Here is a 22,919-nt window from a genome sequence, read left to right on the forward strand (position 1 = left end):
TACATGACCTCAACATTAAAGGCATGGTATTAGCAAAGGTGACATAACATCAGCACCTAAGACATGACCATATCACTATTCACAGGACTTCATCCACATAGACATGACATCAGCAATAGTGACATGATGGGGGCATCCTAAACAAAACTGTAGTACTAATTAGGTGACCTCTTTCAAGACATGACTTCTGTGCAAAATGTAATTGCTGAAAAAAAAATGCTGAAATTTGTATGACAATCTACAAATGATCAAACATAAATATGGCATCCATAGCATCTTAAGTACCGGAATCTTTGTATAAATAACATCACATATATACAATATAAAAGTATCACAGGACAGAGGTGGAACAAACTAGAGATATATACACCACTGTTACACTTTTTACGATTCTTCACAAAAAATATTTCATTACTAAACATTGTATTTCTGTATCATTTATTCTGTACTGAACAAAAACTCCAACCATCACAAAAGTAAGAAGAGCATGTGTATCATACTGACTGACAAAGCTACAAATTAAACTTAATCCATACAACTGGATTCTATAGAAAAAATAGAATAAAAGTAGCAAAATGTATTACGAAGTGAGAGCTACATGTAATTGAATGTCACAAGTTTATTCAATTATACTGCCAGAAAAAAAATGTTTGTGAACTTTGAACTGTCTTGTCAAGAAACCTCATAGTTCAGACAACATTCACCACAAATTTCCTCTGATGGTAATTTTGTCTGCCTTTTTGCTCCCCCTATTAAACCTATTTGAAATTTTTTTAATTCTAATATTTTTATAATACAAATGTAATGTTGTTTAATTATATATACAACAAAGGAAGTATATATATACTTTTTATCTTGTATCAAGTATTTGGCCCTCTATGTTTTGACAGTTTAACTACCGAATCTAATTTTATCTTTTTTCCTTTTAACATACAGTTCAGAATTAAAAGTTTGTATAAAAATTAATCTGTACACTCACATTCAAAATACCAGTTCAACATCTGCAAGCACTTAAGAAGACAAAATTGTGACCTAATATTTTCTAGACAATGCTTTTCCTAGAATGACCATATTTGCTTAGTGGATAAAGAACTTCAGGCCATTATTAAAATTCCAAGGTCCTTCATTTTGTCAAAAAATCATTAAAGCACAACCAAACACAGCATACCAATAGTTACCTCGACATCTACAAGTGTTTAGAAAATAATTTAAAAAATTTGTGTGACTGACAAAGCACAAATCTATATTCCCTTTTAGCAAAGCCAGTTGGGGACTCAATATGTGACTAGTTCATCATAACAAAAGAAAATATATGCTGACATACAAAACATGCTTATGTATAAGTTTAGATAAAGTAGTGACTGAAGCATGAACAGATGTATCGAGCATTTAATCCTGAGATACTAATACAGACTGCCATTTGAACTGAGTTAACATGATACATAGAATTTAGAATAGATCATAAATGTTCATTTCAACAGAAGTTCACAACACAATGTCCTTGAAAAATATCAGCTATTTTCCAGCAGGTTGTTGGGTTAATAGACTTTAAATTTCAATTAAAACAAAAAACGCACAACTAAATATAATCAAGTTTCAATGCTGGTAAATTTCATATAAATCATATAGGGAAAAATACAGATTTCTTGTATAAAGTAGAATAATTTGTAAATTGTGAAAACTTTTTTATTTACCATAAGTTTTTTATGCTTTCATATCTTTTATAAAAAAAAGTTTTTATAACAGATTTTTGTTCTTGTTTTTCACAAAAAAATGAATGCCTTGTTCACACCTTGGGCATGTCACCATTATCAAATTCACAAAAGATAAATACATTTTCATGTCACATGTAGTGTACTGTGTACTGATTATGCAATCAAATGCTAATTAAAGTTAACTTAGAAACTTCATATGTAACTGATGTCTAAATAATATTTACAAGACAATATGAATTATCAATATTTGAACTTTATTCTGTGCTCAAAATGAATGGAAAATTAATCAACAATTCAAACTGAATGTTCATAAGCTTGATTTTAATTGGTTCACATTTGATTCTTCACAAAGTGAAAATGCATTGGCAGATTTAAATTTGAATTTGGTAACTTTTATTATGCACTATATGTATATGTGAACAATGCATTTAAATCCCTACATATTTTAATGAAAAACTTTTCTTGTAAATTCTTGAAAGGGATTTTTAAATTAATATTTTCAATTTTCTTTAATCTGTTTTTTTTAGATACATTTTTTGCATTATATAAAATATTAATTTCTTATTAATCAAGAAATTGCTAAATGCAATAAATTGTGTTAGTATAAAAGATATGATCTAGCAGAATTAAATTTTAATATTGTTGACAATTTCACCAGGATAAATAACCCGCATAATTGTATTTATATGGCATATATATATATATATCAGATTTTTCAGGACATACATAACTGTGTACATTCAAGTAGGCCTAGGGCCACTTTGTTTTAACAATGCAAAGCATAACTTGTAGTTATACCTGTAATTCTATACAATTCAATTAGTTCTGCACTGCAGTAAATAAAAACATTTAAACACCACTCATCTCATAAAAAATCTAACATGACAAAATTTGGAAATTAAAAACAACAAGAGGCTCTCAAAGAACCTGAATCGCTCACCTGGCAAACCGTGCCGTATTAACTAAGTATGTAAAGCTCTCATACTTTATTATCATGTTGCAAAAAAATCACTGAAAAAGAGCATCTACTAACGAATTCTGTAAGTTCTACTGAGTACCAAAAACACTGTAAAATGTTGGAAATGCCTTCAAGTGTTTTTAGAACCTCTGGAAAAAATTATGGCAGGAGTCCCCCTATGCCCTGTTATCCTTCCAGGGCTAAGGGGGCATTAGCCCAGTATACATTTGCTGAAAAAGAACATAAAATTAAGTTAAATTATGGCTATGCAACATTTTCATCATCACTTCAACTCAGAAGACCATGTTTACTATATAAACTGAATATCATTGAAATTAAAGCAAGTGTACAAATTAGCGGGAAAATGGCAGCCATTTTGAAAATGGTCGCCCAGAATAAATTTTTGTCATCACCTTCAACTTATAATACAATATTTCCTGAAGAAACCAAATATTGTTGGAATCCGAGCAACTGGTAAAAATGGCCACAAATTGGCAGTCATTTTGAAAATGGATGCCTAACAAAAAATTTATATAGTGCCAGTCAACTCAAAATATCATGTTTATCTTCTGAGTAGCTTTCATCATCATTATTTTTCTATAGTTGAGGAAAAAAATAGCAAAAAAGTAATATAACCCCCATGTTCTTTTTTTGGAACAATGGCCCTGTGGAGAGAACATGTTTGAAAAAGCTAACGACGACAGACAATGACAGAAGACGGATGCAAAGTAATGACAATAGCTCACACGCCTTTAGGCCAGATGAACTAAAAATTAACAACCATAGAAAACTTTTAATTCAAACACTATTGTAAAATTTCATCTGTATACAAATAGAAAATCATGTTACACAAACCATTACATTTTTTAAATTACAAGCTTATAACCAATACTGGATTCTTGGAGTATATCAGCATTATGATTGCCCCTTAGATCTAAATATTGACATCAAATTCACAAAAAAATGATGTAGTAAAATGGATCACCGCCAGTTGGTCATACTGCATGAAAGGATTGTGAATGCCACACTTTGTTTTCTTTCTTTCACTTTTTGTGAAAGGGCTATATTTGCTTATTCAAGTTTCCAGCCCTGTTAATTTGAGAAAATCAAGTTTATCCACTTAAAAGACTAATTGGAATATTTTTCTGTCATAAAGGTGAGTAAAAACAGGCAAAAACATTTAAGAGTTAATATGTTAATTACACACCATAATGACATCACAAATTATCATCCTTCAGTTATTTTCAATAATTTTTTATGTAACTGAGAGGTTTGTTGTGGGTTTTCTATCCAGAAATAAAGATCACATGCTGTAATAAACTAAATATTTCACCAAAAGTTGCCTTTACTCAACAGACTTTCAACAAAATATTGAAATATTAAGTTGAAAAACATGCCCAATATTTCTGCATAGAAATATATATAAATCACAGAATCAAGTATTAAAGTCAAATTGGTCAAATTTCCACATTTAAGCAGCTTTTAACACTTTGATTTTCATGAAATAAATGCATTTACTACAAAGAAGTTTTGTTAGCAGAGATAGCAAACTTTTGACTAAATATCATGCAATATTCATATTAATTTGACAAAGTATATTTTCGGGGAGGAATTTGATATAAACCAAACATAGCCGTTTCCCCTTAAGACCTCCAACAACCACAGTACCTCCTGTGTTAACAGTACCTTCATGTTTAAGCCCTATATTACACCTAATTAATACCATTTCTCAACTTTGTTTCATTTTCTCTTGCTTATTACTTAGTACATCCTGTGATACGTTATTTTGTTCTTGTGTTTCAGAAGTGTGTTTCAGTTTTTCCTTTTCTACTTTTTCCTTTTGTTTTTCTTCTTCTTCAATGACCATTTCTTTCTTGCATAAATCAATCATATCTGTGACTTGTGATGACTCTAGTTTGATGTTTTCCTGTCCAAGTAGTCGAATCACCTAAAAAGCATAATTACTTTACATTACCATTCCCAATTATTCAGTACTTTTCATAGTTTAATTATACATGTCATTCATGTCATACAGACATTTTAAGAAACAAAGCACAACAAAATAAGGTTTGTCAGCACCAGGATAACCAAGGATATGTTTAAATAAGGTTTGTCAGCACCAGGATAACCAAGGATATGTTGAAATAAGGTTTGTCAGCACCAGGATAATCCAGGATATGTTTAAATAAGGTTTGTCAGCACCAGGATAACCAAGGATATGTTTAAATAAGGTTTGTCAGCACCAGGATAACCAAGGATATGTTTAAATAAGGTTTGTCAGCACCAGGATAACTCAGGATATGTTTAAATAAGGTTTGTCAGCACCAGGATAACCAAGGATATGTTTAAATAAGGTTTGTCAGCACCAGGATAATCCAGGATATGTTGAAATAAGGTTTGTCAGCACCAGGATAATCCAGGATATGTTTAAATAAGGTTTGTCAGCACCAGGATAACTCAGGATATGTTTAAATAAGGTTTGTCAGCACCAGGATAACCAAGGATATGTTGAAATAAGGTTTGTCAGCACCAGGATAATCAAGGATATGTTGAAATAAGGTTTGTCAGCACCAGGATAATCCAGGATATGTTTAAATAAGGTTTGTCAGCACCAGGATAACTCAGGATATGTTTAAATAAGGTTTGTCAGCACAAGGATAACTCAGGATATGTTTAAATAAGGTTTGTCAGCACAAGGATAACCCAGGATATGTTTAAATAAGATTTGTCAGCACCAAGATAACTCAGGATATGTTTAAATAAGGTTTGGGTTCATTATGTGTATTTTTTTCTATTCCAACATTGTCAGAAAATCAAAATTTAGGGCATGTAATTTTCACTGGAACAAATCTTCAATCCTATCCACAATACCCCAACTGGTAACCTTTGATAAAAAGTTTCTCAATACATAATCTATCAAAGAAGGAAGACATGATGGCTGTTACTAGGTAGACAGGAACCATACCTTAAGAACATGACTAGCATCAATCTTGCCATCTTGATCCTCATCTAAGACCTGAACAATCTTCTGTAATCTGACTTCATCTGGAACTTTCTGTAGTCTACGTAAGGCTAGTACCATGTCATTGATACTTACAACAAGGCCCCTGCAATTAAATTGGTTATTGTTTATTACATACAAAGGGAGGTAATTCAATTCAAATTAAGCATACTCTAAAGCTAAAATGATGGGAGGCCAACATTTTTTACCAAATTCTTTATTCAAATGACAACTGCAACAATCCTCAGACAAGAATCATTTCATAGACAACATGGGAAAATAAAATATTGGAAAAAAGACGGTAGATCTGAAAACTAAGTCATAAATTTTATCATTCCAAATGTGACTAACTTTTTCTCAGATATTTTTTGCATGAATTCTTCTCTCAATTCCATGTCTTCAGCTTCTGTATATTTCAGTTTTACTTCTTTAAGACTGATTTCTTCATTGATTTGTGTTCTCTGTTTATGGAGGTCATTAATGGTCTGGTCAAGCTGATTTACGAGTCTGTCTACCCGTTTACCAAGTTTCTGTGCTGATTTTGATTCTTTGATGTCTTCTTCTGAACCACCTGAGGCTAATATCACAGAACGAAGGTCCTCCAAATCCTGACAATACATTAATAGTATCTGATTTATTCTTTGTAGGATTTGAAAAATTATATGTGAACTAAGTTGTTATTTCAGTTGCAATACAACACCTTCAGCACAAAACGAAATATTCAAGTTTATGCAAGGAAATCAGCAGCAGGATTTTTTATTACTTACACTTCTTAAAAAAAATCTGAATCTTATACCATTCAACTTGGACAAGTAAAGACTCCCAAGAGCCTGAGTTGCTCACCTGGTTAATTTTTTTTTTGCCTTTCAAAGGCAATAATTCTAACCAACAATTGTTCTAAAACTTCAACCCAATGAAGACTTTTGTGGGCCTTATAATAAGAACTTCATCACTTGAAAGTTTCTTACTATATCGTGGTTTCAGGAAATTGGTTAAAAACTTTTTTAAAAAAATGTCATTATTAGCCTTTCAAGGGAGATAACTATACAGCTATTGTCTTCCAACAACTTCAGCCGAATAGAGACTTTTGTAGGCCTAATGGTAACAATCATTTCATTATCAAATTTTGTTTCCATATATTATGGTTTTCAAGATAGTGACTAAAAATTGCAAAAACTGAATTTTTCGTCCTTCAAGGGCAATAAATATAACAAGGAGCCCACACTCAAAATTGAATTAATACAGACAGTTATAGATCTTGTAATTCTGCAACTGGAGAACCTAAGATATAGATAAGGTAAAGAAATTCACTCCCATGTTCTATTTAAAGCTATGGTCACCATTTTGTTCTGACTATGCACATGATGGATACAATTTCAAAACTAGACACCTAAGGATGATGGTGACTGAAAAGCATGTTATTTTGAATAGCAGTTTAAGGACAGAATAATTTAAGAAAAACTTAACAGACTACAGATGATGGACAACAAAAGATATATGACAGACAACAAGGGGCGCCAAGTGATGACACAAGTTTATATAGACCTTTGGTCTTGGTGAGTTAAAAACAACACATAAAAATAATCTATGGCATTTAAATTAACTATAAAATAAACAAACCTCTTTGTATTCATCAACATCCTCTTTAAGGTCCTGTAGTATTTCCTCGTCTATGTTAAATTTCTTTTCCTTAGCAATGTTCTCAATGGCTGACTCTATCTCTTTCAGGTCTTCTGAAGACAATTCTTCATCAGCACTGACTGATCGTATTTCTGAAATATAATGTTATCTTAGGAATGTAGAGAGTTTACAGTGAGCAAAAAAAACCTTGAAACTTTCATGAAGTCCTTCACTAAATTAATAAGTATGAATTTCTCAAATTACAACAGCTTAATATTCCAAGCATATCCAGTTTTTATAAAATTTTCCCTAAAAAAAAACTCTTTAAAAAAACTGTAAACTAATAAACTCTATCATTAGATATTTATCTTAAACTACCTTCATTAGCCATAGCAGCTATCTCCGGAGCTCTATCCTTCAAATCTTCACCTTCCATTTCAACTCGAGCAGCAATAGCCTCAGCTTTCTCTTCTTCCTTCTACAAAATTTAAGTATCAAGTTCAGTGAAAAAATGCATTCACAAACTTACTTGAAAGTTAGCAAGAGGTGTAATTAAAATTACCTCTCATTTTCAATTTCATTGTATATTGGTCATACTAGAAGTTAGGTTTGGTAGAACTCAAAACAGAAGGCCAAGTACAACTCATCTTCAAACAGCTATACACCAAATAAAAAATTAATTTCCCAAGTAGTAGTTAAAACAAAATGTAACCAAAAATTTTTTGTCAACAAAGAAGGAAAGAAAAAGAAATAAGAAACAGACAAAGTGAATATAATACACATATTCATTGTACCTATGTAATTTACTGATTCTGGATGGAAATACTTTAAAGAAATTCATACCAATGTGTATATATGTCCCAAGTATCAAAGTAATCTCCTTCATCAGAAACAAAAAAAATAGTCCTAAGGTTTAAATTACTAAAAATACCTCACCAGTGATCACAAAAGTTAAACTCTTAAAATACATTTAGTAATGGCTTGCATCTTTAAGTTGGTCAGAAATGCAAAAAGTACTATGTCAAACGAAATTTTTGATTTTGGTTGGAGAAATCTCATGTCGTTCTGACTGAATTTCATATAATAGTGAAAAACTGTTAGTTTAAACATATTTTATTGCTAAAATGTACAGGCAATTGGATTGGACATAAGTTATACCAACTTACAAAGGTCCTTTCCACATAATTAATTGCAAATATTTTGTGAACATACATCAGCAACAAAACATACTATACAATGTAAACAACTTGTGACAAAACTGAATCAAGAACAGTATATATGTTATCATATGTGATGAACTTGTCATTTCAATATATTTGGCAATAGTTATCTGAACTAAAAAAAAGAGTATAAAAGAGAGTAAATATGGGAAATATTAACAGAATGAAGTTAAAATTGCTTGCTGTGATCATCCTATGTCAAAACGCTTTGATTTTTTGATGAATAATTGAACTGATTTTAAAAATATCTTTGTTTAAATTATCAGAAAAGGTTTCATTTCCAAAAAGCAAAGTTTCGACTGTTAATTCTGGTAAAAAGGCAGTATTATTTTTCAATTGTTCTCGTGTCTCAAAATATAATGGGCATTCCAAAAGGTAATGGCATCTTCAACCACCCAGCCGCAGACACAACCCGGATCATTCACAAAATTAACACGGAATAGATCTGCATTCAGGACACTATACCTATGTCTAAGTTTCGTGTGTAGAATATTACATAATCTACAACCTGTGAAATAATAAGAAGGAGGTTTATTATATATTTCAAATCGGTTTGTTTTTTTTTAATCTAGAAATGGTTGGAAGATTACGTATATTTGATTCAAAATTGTTCCAAAGTCTAATTGCGGACGGGAAAAAAAAGTTGGGAAATAACTGTAATCTTGTAAATGGTTGGCGATAGTCAGAATCAGTTCGCAAGTTTCTTTGCCTTACATCTCGTTGATAAACAGTCATTAAGATAAGATGGACAATCTTGATGGTGAATTTTATGAAACAAACTAAGTTTCCTTCTTTTCCTTCTAGATTGAAGGGTTTCCCAACCAGTTTCAAAATATAAGGAGTCTATATTTGCATATTTTGGAAGACCAGTGACAATTCTTGCAGCCTCATGTTGCACTCGTTCAATTTTGTTCATATCATCTTGTGTACAACCATCCCAAAGTTCACATGCATATTCCAACATGGGTGCAATATAGGCAAAGTAAATTTTTTCCAGGTTCTGTCTACTAAGAATAAATTTAAATTTACGCAGCATGGAAAGTTGATTGGAAGCACCTTTTAGTATATTTTGAATATGACAAGTCCATTTACAACTTGAATGAAATGTAACACCTAAGTATTTATGATTTTTAACACAATCAATCAACTGATCATTGAATCTAATACTTGGTCTATCCAGTTGCTGATTTGTAGAAAATAACAAATATTCTGTTTTTTGGGAATTAAAATTTACTAGCCAGTTTTTTTACCAGTTATTTATCTTTTCTAAATCCAAGAAAATGTTTTCGTCACTTGATTTATATTTCTGGAGGCATATGACAGTGATGTATCATCAGCAAATAACCTGGATAGACTTGTGGTATTGTCAGCAATGTCATTTATATACAATAAGAAAAAAAGTCGTCTTAGCACTGACCCTTGAGGAACACCTCCTTTAATAGTATCTATATCTTATAGACAATTTCCTATTAATACCTTTTGGTTTCTGTTTGCCATATAATTTTCAATCCATTTTAATAAATTTCCAGATATACCATATGCCTTTATCTTTTGAATTAAGCCTTTGTGCCAAACGCGGTCAAACGATTTCGATATATCACAAAAAACGGTGCACATAAAAAAATGTTACACCTGTCTTCCAAAACAGGATTGTATGTGCAAAAGTTTACTATACTCTTTTACATATTCTGAAAAATTCTCAAAAAAAACTTAAGTCTAGAATAAGTTCATTGAAACATCAACAGGTGATTGGTTTATAACCACTACGGCACCCCTTTTTACTGGTGAAAGCTTGACTATTTAGTTATGATGTAACAGCTAATATTTAGTTATTTGTTATGAAGGTAATTCTCTGCTCTTTATATACATATTATAATTTACCTGCATTTGATCTTGTTTCTTCTTCTCTTCAAGTTCTTTTTTATCTTTGGTTTCTTTAGCTATAGCTTCCTGTTCGACTTGTAAGATTTCTATCTTCTTGCTAGGATCTAATTTCTCACCAGAAATTTCAGCAGCTCTCATTGTGGCTTCATCAGCCTAATAAAATCAAAGGTAATAACAACATAGCCAGCATAAAATATTATGGTTTTAACAGTGTTTTCAATCATTTCATCTCCTTGTATTCGATGTTCACTAAGAAAATAGTAGGTAGATCGAGGTACTGTCGGTCAGAAGCTCAATAGAACTTATGTTTATTATAATGTATTTCATGCCAACTATAAATAAAACTTATTTATCTATATATTTATTATTTACTGTAGAAGAATTTATTTTTGTGGTGTACCAATTTTCACTATTTTTGCAGAGAACATAAAAGCACGAAAAATACTACCTATGAAATTGATTTTTAACACAATATAAGGCTTATCATTTTTTAATAAAAAAAATGAACCTGTGAATATGTTCACTTGACAGAACCCATGAAAATTAGCAATTGCGAAAATTGATACATTTACAGTAATTTTCACCACCATTCAACAAATGTATACTTTGACCAAGTACACTGAGAATCTTATATTATTATCACAGCTAACATTTAATATCAAATATTTTATTTATTCAAGAGGCATCATAATAATTATAAGTTTAGACTAATGCTTTAATCATTGTATCTATGATAAACATAACACAACAATTAATAGTCTAAATACAAACATCTAAGCCAGCAAAGATATATACATACAGCAGTCTTGGAGAGAGATTGTATAGTTTTCTGCAATCTGTCTACTTCTGACAACTCCTCAGGAAGATACAATGCCCTTGACAGTAGTAACAATGAAGTGGGCACTTTTTGATTTAGGTGCATGTCAAGCCACTGTTGTAACTGGTGTATTAATCTGTCTTTAGACACACCAAGAGCTCTCATTCCTCTTGCACGATTGGCCTGCTGCAACTCGTTAACTGTGAGTGAGTCAATGCCTTCCTTCAGAATCATCTACATTTTAAAAAACAATCAAGTCAAACTATACTGTAGAATACTTTACTTATTTAAAGTGTACCACTCTTCTAACATTTTCATATAATGGTTAGCCAGGGGCATTTTGACAAAACCACAAAAGTTAAAAGCTGAACAGTTGGGGCAAGTAAAGACACGACAATCAAGCTTTACACAGCTTAGAATTAGAATTGTAATTAAATATTTGACATAACATAGCTTTCTGAGACAGAATAAATGCATTTCCCTATAAATATGAACAAATATCTATATTACATGTAAACTGATCATGTCAAAGAAAATGTATGAGTTTAATTTTTGTTGAAATTAAATAAATCTTAGGATCTATCAAGAAATCATGGGGCACTTAGGTTGAGTTATCTTCATATTCAAGCACAACCTAATAATAATCTTTCAGGTACATTTGTACATCTACGAACCATTCTTTAAAAGTCCTAAAATATTTCATCAAAGACCATTGTATAGTGAAGGATGAGTGAGTTTTGTAGTTCTGTTGACACAACAAAACCAAAAATCTTATTTGATACTTATTAACTTAATATAAATTAAAGTGCAGCTTCACTTGATTTTTTAAAGTACACTTTGAAACAGGAAAGAGATATGTTGTACTCGGATCTTATAAGTACCTTGGAAAACCCCAGTATATATATATATATATATATATATATATTAACAACTGTGTTGGTTAATGTCAGTTTTTAAAAGTACAATTATTTTTCTAAATATAATTTGGTACCATTCCCTGCTGAGGGCTAGAACCATGTATTATACAGATAGAAAACCTATCAAGCCATAAGCTTACCTTGTCATCAACTAGAAGTCTTCTTAGTTTGACATCTAACTGGAACCTTAGAATGTGATCAGTACCAAATGGGGTGATATTAAGCATTTTACATAATGCTTGAAGTTGACTTCGAGTTAGAGAATCTATAGTAATTTCATCTTCAAACAGCTTGGAAAAGTGCAAAATCTCATCATTGGAAACTGTAATGCCTTCACTGCGCACCTAAACAGCCAAAACAATAGATACCTGTTATTTGAAAGGAACAATAAAATTGAAAGTATTGTTATGAAATACCCTTAAAATAGAAGATACTGGTATTAATGATTATTTAAGATTGGTACTACTTTGCCAAATGTGTAATATCAAGCATTATTTCAAGTTCTGTTGGGGATAATACAAAACGATTAAGTAAAATCCATCAAAAAATATTAACATAGTTGTTAACTACAAATTTACCATGAATAATGACATAATCAAATCATTGAATGGATAGAGCAAATGTTTATACTATACTATGGTTTCATTCATTTTGTGGAAATCAATCTTCCATGGTTGGAGGATAAACATTTCCTAAGATACTTAAATGTTTATAGAGCAATTATCACAAAATTTAACCAATTTTTAACATAATTTTAGATCAAAAATGTTTCAAACCACAGGCATATAAAGAGTACCTTGAAACAAGACTAATTTCAACTTCCAATGGAAGCTTCAAGTATTGATATGTAAATCGAGGGCTTAGGATTACTTATTGTGAAAAGAAAAATGGTAAAATTCTGAGTGTGTGGGATATCACTTAAAATTATGACCAACTTTAACAAAAGCAAGTTGGAAAAAACAAGTCTGCCAAACATCAATCATAATATATTACAATGAACACTTTGGTAACCCCTGAGGCTACTAGGGCTAATAAAAAATTGATTTGTGGTTTAAAAATTGAAAGGGTGTCAGACCATCCATTATTGATAGTTACAGCCACATTAACACTTGAGTGATTCTGAGATTGTACTTTTCAAGTCATTTCATTTGACTTTACATCCATGCATTCAGATTACTGATTTTTGCACTTTTAATTTGTGGTTTCAGATTATTCACAAATACTACAACAGTTGGTATCCTACAAACAATACTGGAACAACAGTATGTCAGCAAACATTCATCACAAACAATACTGGAACAACAGTATGTCAGCAAACATTCATCACAAACAATACTGGAACAACAGTGTGACAGCAAACATTCATCACTAACAATACTGGAACAAGTGTGAGCAAACATTCATCACAAACAATACTAGAACAACAGTATGTCAGCAAACATTCATCACTAACAATACTGCAACAACAGTGTGTCAGCAAACATTCATCACAAACAATACTGGAACAACAGTGTGTCAGCAAACATTCATTACTAACAATACTGGAACAACAGTATGTCAGCAAACATCCATCATAATCAAATTTCCAATAACCCATCATACAAAACAATTATCATAAATAAATACAGACAGACAGATATCACTGATAAAAAGCATGTTTCCTGTTTTCTTTATGTCAAAAATAAAGTTTATTGAATTAGACATTGTTCCACACATGACAATACTTAGACAAATTATCAAACCTTTTGCATGAAATCTGAAAACTCATCAACCATACTTGGTCCTCCTTTCTTCAGCTTCTCCAGTGAAGTCTTTGCCATGGTCTCTTGTAGAAATTTACCCATCTCCTGTTTTCTTTTCAGTTGTTCTTTTAGAAGGAGTTCAGCCTGAAATTAAGAGTTGACTTCATTTGTGAGATTTGTTAATGGACACTTCACAAAAGCAATGTATTCATCTGTAACCCAAGCATGACAAATTGAATCATATTTTCATAATTCAAAGTACTCAAAAACAAAAACTCATGAACTTCAGTAAATGTTTGTACATACTGGATTTTCAATTAACACTTATGATGTACATTGTAGAGATTTTCTTCATCCTTTGACAAAGGTTAATTTTCAATAGAGTTAACTTCAATTTCACTTCACATTAACATTTTGTACCTTCTTTTCATTTCCTCTTTCAAAAGTACTTGGTAATGCATTGGGAAAGAACTTCAGGTAAAATGGAATCAACAACTCAAAAAATGGTATGATGAGAAAGACAAGGTATGGAATCATCCTAAACACATCAGCTGATGTCCTGTTCAACTGAAACACATAAAGAATACTTACAAGTATAACAAAGGACCTATAAGAAATATCTTTATTATCAATATTATGCACTTACAACTACTTCTAAGTGAAGCAAAAGCAACAAACAGAATACAGGTATTTTTTATTAATGACTTTTATAAAGTCTAGTTTATTATTTCCAATTTATAACTAATCAAATTTGTTAATGTGAAAGAGAACCATTCATAACCAAAACAAAATATAAAATGGGCGCAACTGCACCCATTAAAATTACTGAGATACTTATTTCTTAAATCAAAATGAAAAACCATCAATATGAAAAGGTCTTCAACAAAGCCTTATGCAAAGATCAGTATATGTATGTAACTCTGTATGCATCCACACCTGTAAAGTTAATTCCTAAAAAATTTATAACTATATGTATATGTACACATACAAGGTACCCTACAGTAAGGTACTAACCTGTCTTATTTCTCTTCTTGTCAATGACTCTCCTTTCACAATACTTTTCCATAAATAAGATACAGCAATTCTCAATTCTTTAAAGAACAGTACAAATCCATCACGGTAATATTTAGCATGATGCATTAAGGTTTGTAACACTGAAGGTTTTGGTTTAGCTAGATCTTTTTCTCCATCAACTTTAATATCCTTCTCCACAAGTCTGACTTTAGGAATATCCACCTTTTTAACCTCTTCTACCATGACTCCCTTTTGTTCATCTTGCTGTGGTTTTAGCTTGTCTTTCATTACTTCAACAGCCTTTTCAACAACTGATTTGTCCTTTTCACAATGTTTTCTCGATACATGAAAGTGCCTGATAGATCTATATGAAGTACCTAATGGAATGGATTGACTTATAAAATTTTTAGTTTTATAATAAGAACTTGACTTAAAGTCGTATGGTTCGAATGATGACCAAGAATTAGGAAGATATGTGAAATGGTGGTTTACTGATCTGTAGCATCTTGCTAATGTTGTTTGGTGGTCCCTGGAAACACACAAAAATCAAGATTTAATCACATAAAAAAGAGAAGTCGCAAATGGTATGTCATGGATCACTTCACTTAAAAGATTAAGATGTGTCGGTAATACACACATATATATGAAAAGTTTAGTCTTGTAATTTTTGTTAAAATGTAACTTCAATTTAAGAAAGAAAAAAAGAATAACAAAATTATATGTAGACTTTCTTAATCAAGAGCTGTAACTGAAGCAAATAAGTTTATTTTAGATTGAAGATAACTATGCTTTCCAGTCAGAAGGTTAAACAAATGTAAAAAAATCTGTATTCTATGCTAACCACACTAGGATAGGAATAACAGAGAGTAATGATTTCTTATCACTCCTTATATCAATGCAAGTATGGTACACAGTTTTCTAGAATCTCCATTTCACATTTCCAAAGGCAAGTAAATTTTAGTCTGAGAGAGACGCAAGTAAAACTGTACATTTGAAAATTAGAAGAATTTTGCATGTTGATTTCTGTTGCACAAAAGGTCATTTTCATGATAAATTATCCCATGAACTACCAAAAATTCTCAAAATCTAGAGTAGTTCACTCACACAATGTTTCCTTTCAACAGAATAAAGTTATAACTTACCTTTTGTAGTCAGCTTTACAACATCCACAATACAAAGGGGATATGATTTTTCCATTATCTAAAGGAAGAGTAGAATATATAAATGCTATCATATAAACTATATGGATGAAAGAACAATACAAACAATACAAATGTACTACTAGTTGTAAAAAAAAACAAAAGGTATATCAGAGTTAAAAATAGTAGCTTGCCTGCCAACCCAAGACTGGCTAATTTTAGCGAAAATCTATATAGCCATATAGTAAATGTATTGAAAAATTGTATTCAGGACTGGCTAGAATTTGAGTGAGTTTCCTACCCTGGGTATATATGGTGTCAACATAAAAAAAGTCATATTTTTTGTTATTTTTACCAACATAACAATCAGATTGTTATCTAAATTGAGAAATAGTTCTGACCTGTATTGTTTTAAAATCTTACATAATGTTTTATAGAATTACAAAATGAAAATGTCATTTTGGTTTAGATAGTGACTTTATCACAGTTCATACACAGACATATAATACAATTTCAGGGGCAAGATAGGATAGGTAAACCGTTGTCCATTGAAAAAAAAAAACAAATTAAGCATACTGGATCAAAATACATGCACTGTAAATAGTTTATTTTTCTTTTTCTTTGTTTATGGCCCACTGTGGATCCGTTTGTCAAAAGAATTGGCCCACAGCAGCACTAAGCTTGTCGTAAAAGGCAACTAAATAGTACTCAGAACCCTGGCTGAGGGATAGGGCACTCTGCCCACAGAGCAAATGGATTGTGTGCTCCAGGTAGTGGAATGGGATACCCCTGGCATGCTACATGCTGGGGTCGTCAGACCATAATATGGAGAATCTGAATGCAAACCATAGTGGTGTAAGGCGTTGGGAAAAATGCCATGTTCCTCACATGTTAAAAAACCATGCCGTGGTATTAGGTAGGAGTAGGAACCTTTTCTCCCCTGCAACAGGAGGCTAAATTACCGACTCTACCCACTTCTCCCTAATTCCAGTGGCAATCAAAATTTGTCAACCCTATTATCCTTGTGTCTCATCCCATTTTTCATTTCATGTTTGTTTAATCATCCTTTTCATGTTCATCGCCCAGATATAGCTAAAATACTGCTGCTTGGGTGTCAAACATCAACAATCAATCAATCTTTGTTTAAGAACTACATATTTTAATTTCATATCAATTAAAAGGCTACTTTCACTTTGAATTTATTTCCCTGACCAATTTTTAAGAACCAGTCTGATACATATTCCAGATGGCTTGATGTATACCACTAGCCTAGCATGCAATGCTTGAAATAAAAAATTACCAATAAATGACATATAAGTGCATGCACCTAGTGTGCCTACCTGTATTTGCTGCTGGATGTTTCGGTTACTACATGTATTTGCTTAGTTTCCTCTTGTCTATTTAATTTTACTTCATTTTTGAATTAAATCTAGTTCACTTTCATAAAAAAAAAATAATGGTTGCAGACACTTTTTTAAATAAAATACTGTGCAGACCACAGCCATATATGTCTGAGGCCAAACCCTGAACAGATGTGGCTAATATTGACACAAAACTCAACTCTGATATACATGCAGCTCTCAATTTTGATCCTATTTTTTAAAAATGAAAGACCAATGATAATATTTTGACCTGAATGGAAGCTGTTAAATAACTTAAAAACTTGCAATAAAGACTTTTGAAAAATAACATAAACAGACAGATGGACAAAGTACTTCTATAAACCCCATATATAAACAAAGCGCCGATGGTGTTAAACCTCGGAAGTCATGAGATAAAATGTATCATAGGTATTCTAAAAAACTTTAAAATCCGCTAATGGTAATATGATCTTTATGTATTTCCAAAAAGATTGATCATTTACAACGTGATCAGCGCTTTCATCACTATTAGAACTACACATCCACACAATACTGATTATTCAAAATTTCAATTTAAATTATTATTTCTTTTTCTTATTTATTGTTTGGTTTCATTTCATTTTAATTTTGTAATCTTGACAACCTATTTTTAGTTTTAAATGTAGCCAATCACGTGGAATCCATATATGGATATCAAAGGCATTAATAAAATATAATTCAAACTTCTGAATATGTATTTAAATTTTTCTTTGACAATCAATCATATAAAATATAATTCCAATTTTACACTGTAAAAACGTGCAATTTATTTATATGAACTAATCAATTTGATACCTTTTAATATTCATCCGCCAAACCTCTTTCACAGTGGTAGTACTTTTAAGGCGGTTATCAACCGGAAGTCGTTTTGATCGACATCAGATGGTTTTAAAACTCAGAAGTCAAATGACTTCCATGTAAAAATCAAAAGCTTAGATCCACTTTGCAAATGGGGGTAAAATAAACAATTAACATGTTAAAGCATTCAGTGCAAGTGTTAAAGGTCCAAAAATGAGAAATTGTCCCATATTTGTATGAATTATGTCCATTATCTCAAAAATGTAAGATCCAAAATATATAAAATACACTAATACTTAATAGAAACAAACTTTTCAACAAATATTCACAAAAACTGCTTGATGCATTGTTAAGTTATTGCACTAATATGAGAAATCCCACCTTTTTTACGAATGAGGTCCCACAATTCAAAAATTAGAAATTAATAAAACATAAATAATAACTCAAACTATTTTGACAGTCTGCAAAAATTCTGTTACACCAATACAATGTTTCCTCTGATGACTCAAATTTGGATGAATCGAAATCTTGGATAACTAGAGGTTATCAATCAATGATATCCGATCATTTAATTACATGCAGAATAGATGATAATAACTGATGTATTTTTGCGACTACGTTTGTTTGGCTAGTAAATCTGAAATTTAATTATTGTAATGTAGTGCACATGGTTTAAAGGTACTCCCTATTTTGAGTTATTCAAAGCAATCAAGCAATACAACATGTGGAAGTCATTAAAAAAGCAGAAACAATCACAGACAAATACATTTCTGGATTATACTCGACCTTGGTTGACTTGAACACTTTTGCCTGGTCCCTTCAACTTCGACTTAACGAGGTTTGACTATATAGTCTTCATACATGTAATAGTTTAATATTTCAGACAGTGTATCTTTTTTTTTTCAAAGTGGTTTAAAATGATACACCTGTAACCTGATTTTAAATTTGTTGGCAAACCAAAATTTTCAATACTTTCACTCGCAGTTGTAGAAATCATGCAACAAAAGCAGACGCCCTATGCATTTCAACCACTTGATCTATGAATTAAGAACCAATGACATAACACGGTCACATGACCACATGCCTAATTAAATTTGTATGGCTTGGGTCTTCAGCAATTTACAATGAATTTATTTTCAATCATTAAAAGATGTAAGAAACTTCAATGGGCGTTTTTATTATATATATATTAAGTTCATTTCAGGACATGAATGATTGACTAATCAATTTGCCCTGCTTAGAATTAGACCTACACCCTGTGCCAGATCTAATGTTCACGCTCACAGATGCAACAGCCCACTGGTAGGCAAGCCATTCCACTCGGACACACTATTCTAACTCCAAGCCAACAAGATGTCACTCTATTCCTTTAAATACTGTGTGCATAGAGGGGGACTGACTTCCAATTTCTAGTCTTTGGAGTAACTTGGATGGGGAGCTAACCTCCCACAATTGAAGCAGGCTACCTTGAGACCACCGAGGTGGGCCATGGGACACTGTAACCTTTCATTAAACGTGACATAAATAAGTTAACTGTAAAAAAATGATGACAGGCCCAAGTAAACAACTAATCGTAACGTGACCCTGAACATGTAAAACTATATTGCATAATTTAAATTGAAATACAGCAATTTTGGAGTGACATATATTTGCTGGTTTTTGTACCTAAATGCAGTCTGCAGAATGACAGCGAGCCGACTGCACGATAGGCCATGACTCTGTTGAATCAAGCTAAAACTGCGATTAAAACAGTAACTTTTAGTTTCTGTCTAACGGTTCCATCAAGATCATCTGTTAAAGCGCTCGACTGACAATAAAACGTAATGATGATTTAGAGTATGTGAAGGTCATTTACTTACTGGGTGGCTGTTGAAGAAGAGTTTACTGAAGTGAGAAAACCAGTTGATTTTTGTAAATGCTTATCCTTAGTTTAGGTGCACCGCATATCGATAAATAATGTGTATTGATATGATAATAATTCAACAAGAGGCTCCCAGGAGCCTGAATCGTTCACCTGGTTATTTGTTGTCTTTCAAGAGGAATAACTCTAATAAGGAGCTTTCCAACAATTTTGACTCAACAAACACTTTGGTAGGACTTATCATAAATATCATTCCATCAGTTGGAAGTTTCATTCTATCTATAGGAGAGTTCTTCGTGATGTCATCATTTGCCTGCGATTTGGTTTTGGTTGGCAAAAATTCCATTGAGTGGCATAGGGTATCAACTTTAAAGCATCATAACTTTTTTTCATTTTTAAAGATAATTGAAAAAATTCTTTTGGTCCCCAACATTGCCATCCTCCCAAGTCAGGGTTTTGAGTCCACTCTCGCTCACTCAAACCCCTGACATCACTCATTCATATTTAGCGGGTATCGTCCAGCCAATTCCGATTGGTTGCTTCTCCGGGTGCGAAGCACCAATGAAAATTGATTTGACATAAAATGTCCGTGGAAAGGTAAACAATGATACGAGTAACTGATAGTTGTAAGATGTCACTAATGATTCATTATGACCAAAAAATAATAACTGTAGATCATATTTAAATTTAGAGTCTTAAGCGAAAAAAATGACGTTATGTGTATGTAGCCATTTTGTAAGTTATATCGAAGAGTTTCTATTACGAGTGATTTGATTGGATTTTGGATCCGGGTTAAATTTAGGTAACTCACTAGGTGGCGCAGGTCGATACCCGCTAAATATGAATGAGTGATGTCAGGCGTTTGAGGGAGCGAGGGTGGACTCAAAACCCTGACTTGGGAGGATGAACATTGCAAATAAAATTATTTTTATCCATGGAATTTTTAAATAAATATTCAGTAATTAGACTATATGTACATAAAATTTTAATTATAATTTTATACAAAAGTAGATGTTTACATATAAATATCATTATAAATTTATTTTTTCAAGTAAAACAGTTATAATTCACATACATAATATGAACTACTTTATCTAAATGAAACATTTTACAGAACCAAAATTGGATAAAAAATAACAAAGTTATAAAAGTTTTGAAAATTGGGATTCTAATCATGAAATTGTCGATTGTTTATTTAGTTGTTTATTTGCCAACCAATATGACACTTAATGATATGCAAATTAGTGAATATGACATCACTAATGAGATTGGCCAACTCTGCTATTATAGTTTTCAAGATATTGGCTGAACACTGCTAAAAACATTTTTTTTTGCCTTTCAAGGGCAATAACTCTAACAAGGAGTGGTCCAACAAACTTTCGTATGTCGTATCATAAGGATCATTTCAGCAACTAAGTTGAAAGTTTCATTCTATCATAGTTTTCAAGATATTGGCTGAAAACTGTAAAAAAAAAAAAAAATTTTCATATTGCAATAACTCTTACAAGAAGTCGTCTGACAACATAGATCCCTTGGACACTTTTCAGAATTAAAAAGAACTTGACTTAACCAACGGTTTTGGAGAAATATGAAAAAAACTACTGTCTGACCCCTATGTTTTATTTTTAGTAACGGTGGCCATATTTTTCAACGAATTAAAAATCCCCACATCAGTACTATGCAGGATACCCCAAGGAACATTCATACCAAGTTTGGTTCTAATTGGTCAAGTAGCGTCAGAGGAGAAGAGTTTTGAAAAATTGTTAACGACGGACGACGACGACGGACGCCAAGTGGTGGCAATAGCTCACATGAAATACAATGTAGTTATAGAATAGAATAGAATAGAATTTTTTTTCCAAATTACAGGACCCATAAAGAGCCTATAAATCAAGTACAAGGATTTGTGTAATTAAGTAAGCAATAACTCATTACGCAATACTATTCGTGTATCATTATATATCAAGATATTTATACAATAAAGATATATTTGAGTCTATAGTTCGATTTTAAAAAAAACAACATGATGATTCCGAATATATTTTACTGATAACACTACCCTTTAATATTCTGTCTGCTCATCCTTTATTGTGTTGCAATCATTGGTTAAATTTCTCGTTTATCGGTCAACTTTTTTTTTAAATTCTTTTACAGAGTAATCAAGGAAACTAAGATTTTACGATGGGCAATTCAGACTCCACTAAAAACTGGGAGCATGGACCAGGTGCATCGATAGGGTAACCGTCCTTTGCTTTTCTAGAAACACCACCGAGTTGGTCATAAAAAGTCAAGTCCGGGGTAGACGAAAGAGGAAAGGAAAACTATGACACGTTGAACAAATCAGATTTCATAGTGCAGATGGATACACCGTAACGACCCACGAGTTAATGACGACGACCAAACATTACTGACGTTTTCACTTAGTTTTCTTTGTAGTTTTCGTTTTTATGTTTACCAACGTAGTTTTAGTTTGATTTTACAGCTTTCGTTTGTTTTCGTTTGATTTCGTTTTCTTAGTATAAAAATTTTGTTTTCGATTTGTTTACTTTCTTGACCTCACGTAAAAAATACTGGAATGGTATGCAGATGGCCACAAGATTTGCAGAAATTTGTCATCTTAAAATCCACGGGACGAATCAAATACATTATTAAAAATCTTTCAAATAAATTACGGACACATGCATGTGTAACTAATGGGTGTTAAACTAGACAAAGCACATTCTTGAATTTTATAAAATCTGATAAAAAGATAATCCGTATTATACCTTCTTTTGGTAGAAGACTCGAGTATAATCAACCAGCGATTTGCTTTTGTTTTGTTTGTGTGTGAGCG

General features: G+C 31.8%; 1 protein-coding gene across 1 annotated transcript; it reads right to left on the bottom strand.

Annotated features, from left to right (window-relative positions):
• Positions 1-1,372: 1,372 nt before the first annotated feature.
• On the bottom strand, positions 1,373-20,051 carry LOC148622145 (mitochondrial proton/calcium exchanger protein-like). Its single transcript, XM_088571742.1, has 13 exons — positions 19,891-20,051; positions 16,031-16,088; positions 14,889-15,417; positions 14,295-14,441; positions 13,875-14,018; positions 12,273-12,476; positions 11,198-11,449; positions 10,396-10,551; positions 7,673-7,772; positions 7,295-7,446; positions 6,026-6,282; positions 5,639-5,780; positions 1,373-4,621 (listed from the first exon to the last, which is right to left on the bottom strand). Exons 1-13 carry the CDS (start codon positions 19,937-19,939, stop codon positions 4,403-4,405), a joined length of 2,409 nt encoding a protein of 802 aa, XP_088427868.1. The 5' UTR covers positions 19,940-20,051; the 3' UTR covers positions 1,373-4,402.
• Positions 20,052-22,919: the final 2,868 nt, after the last annotated feature.

Source organism: Perna viridis, chromosome 3 (assembly GCF_037379345.1).
Source record: "Perna viridis isolate PV_CMFRI_1.1 ecotype Kerala chromosome 3, ASM3737934v1, whole genome shotgun sequence".
In the NCBI taxonomy this organism is placed as follows: Eukaryota; Metazoa; Mollusca; class Bivalvia; order Mytilida; family Mytilidae; genus Perna; species Perna viridis.

Coding starts and splice junctions, on each gene's coding strand:
- LOC148622145 (XM_088571742.1), bottom strand. CDS start 19,939: ATGGCCTATCGTGCAGTCGGCTCGCTGTCATTCTGCAGACTGCATTTA. Junction 7,447..7,672: donor AGCTGCTATGGCTAATGAAG/GTAGTTTAAGAT, acceptor ATTATATTTCAG/AAATACGATCAGTCAGTGCT. Junction 6,283..7,294: donor ATGTTGATGAATACAAAGAG/GTTTGTTTATTT, acceptor ATGTATTGTCAG/GATTTGGAGGACCTTCGTTC.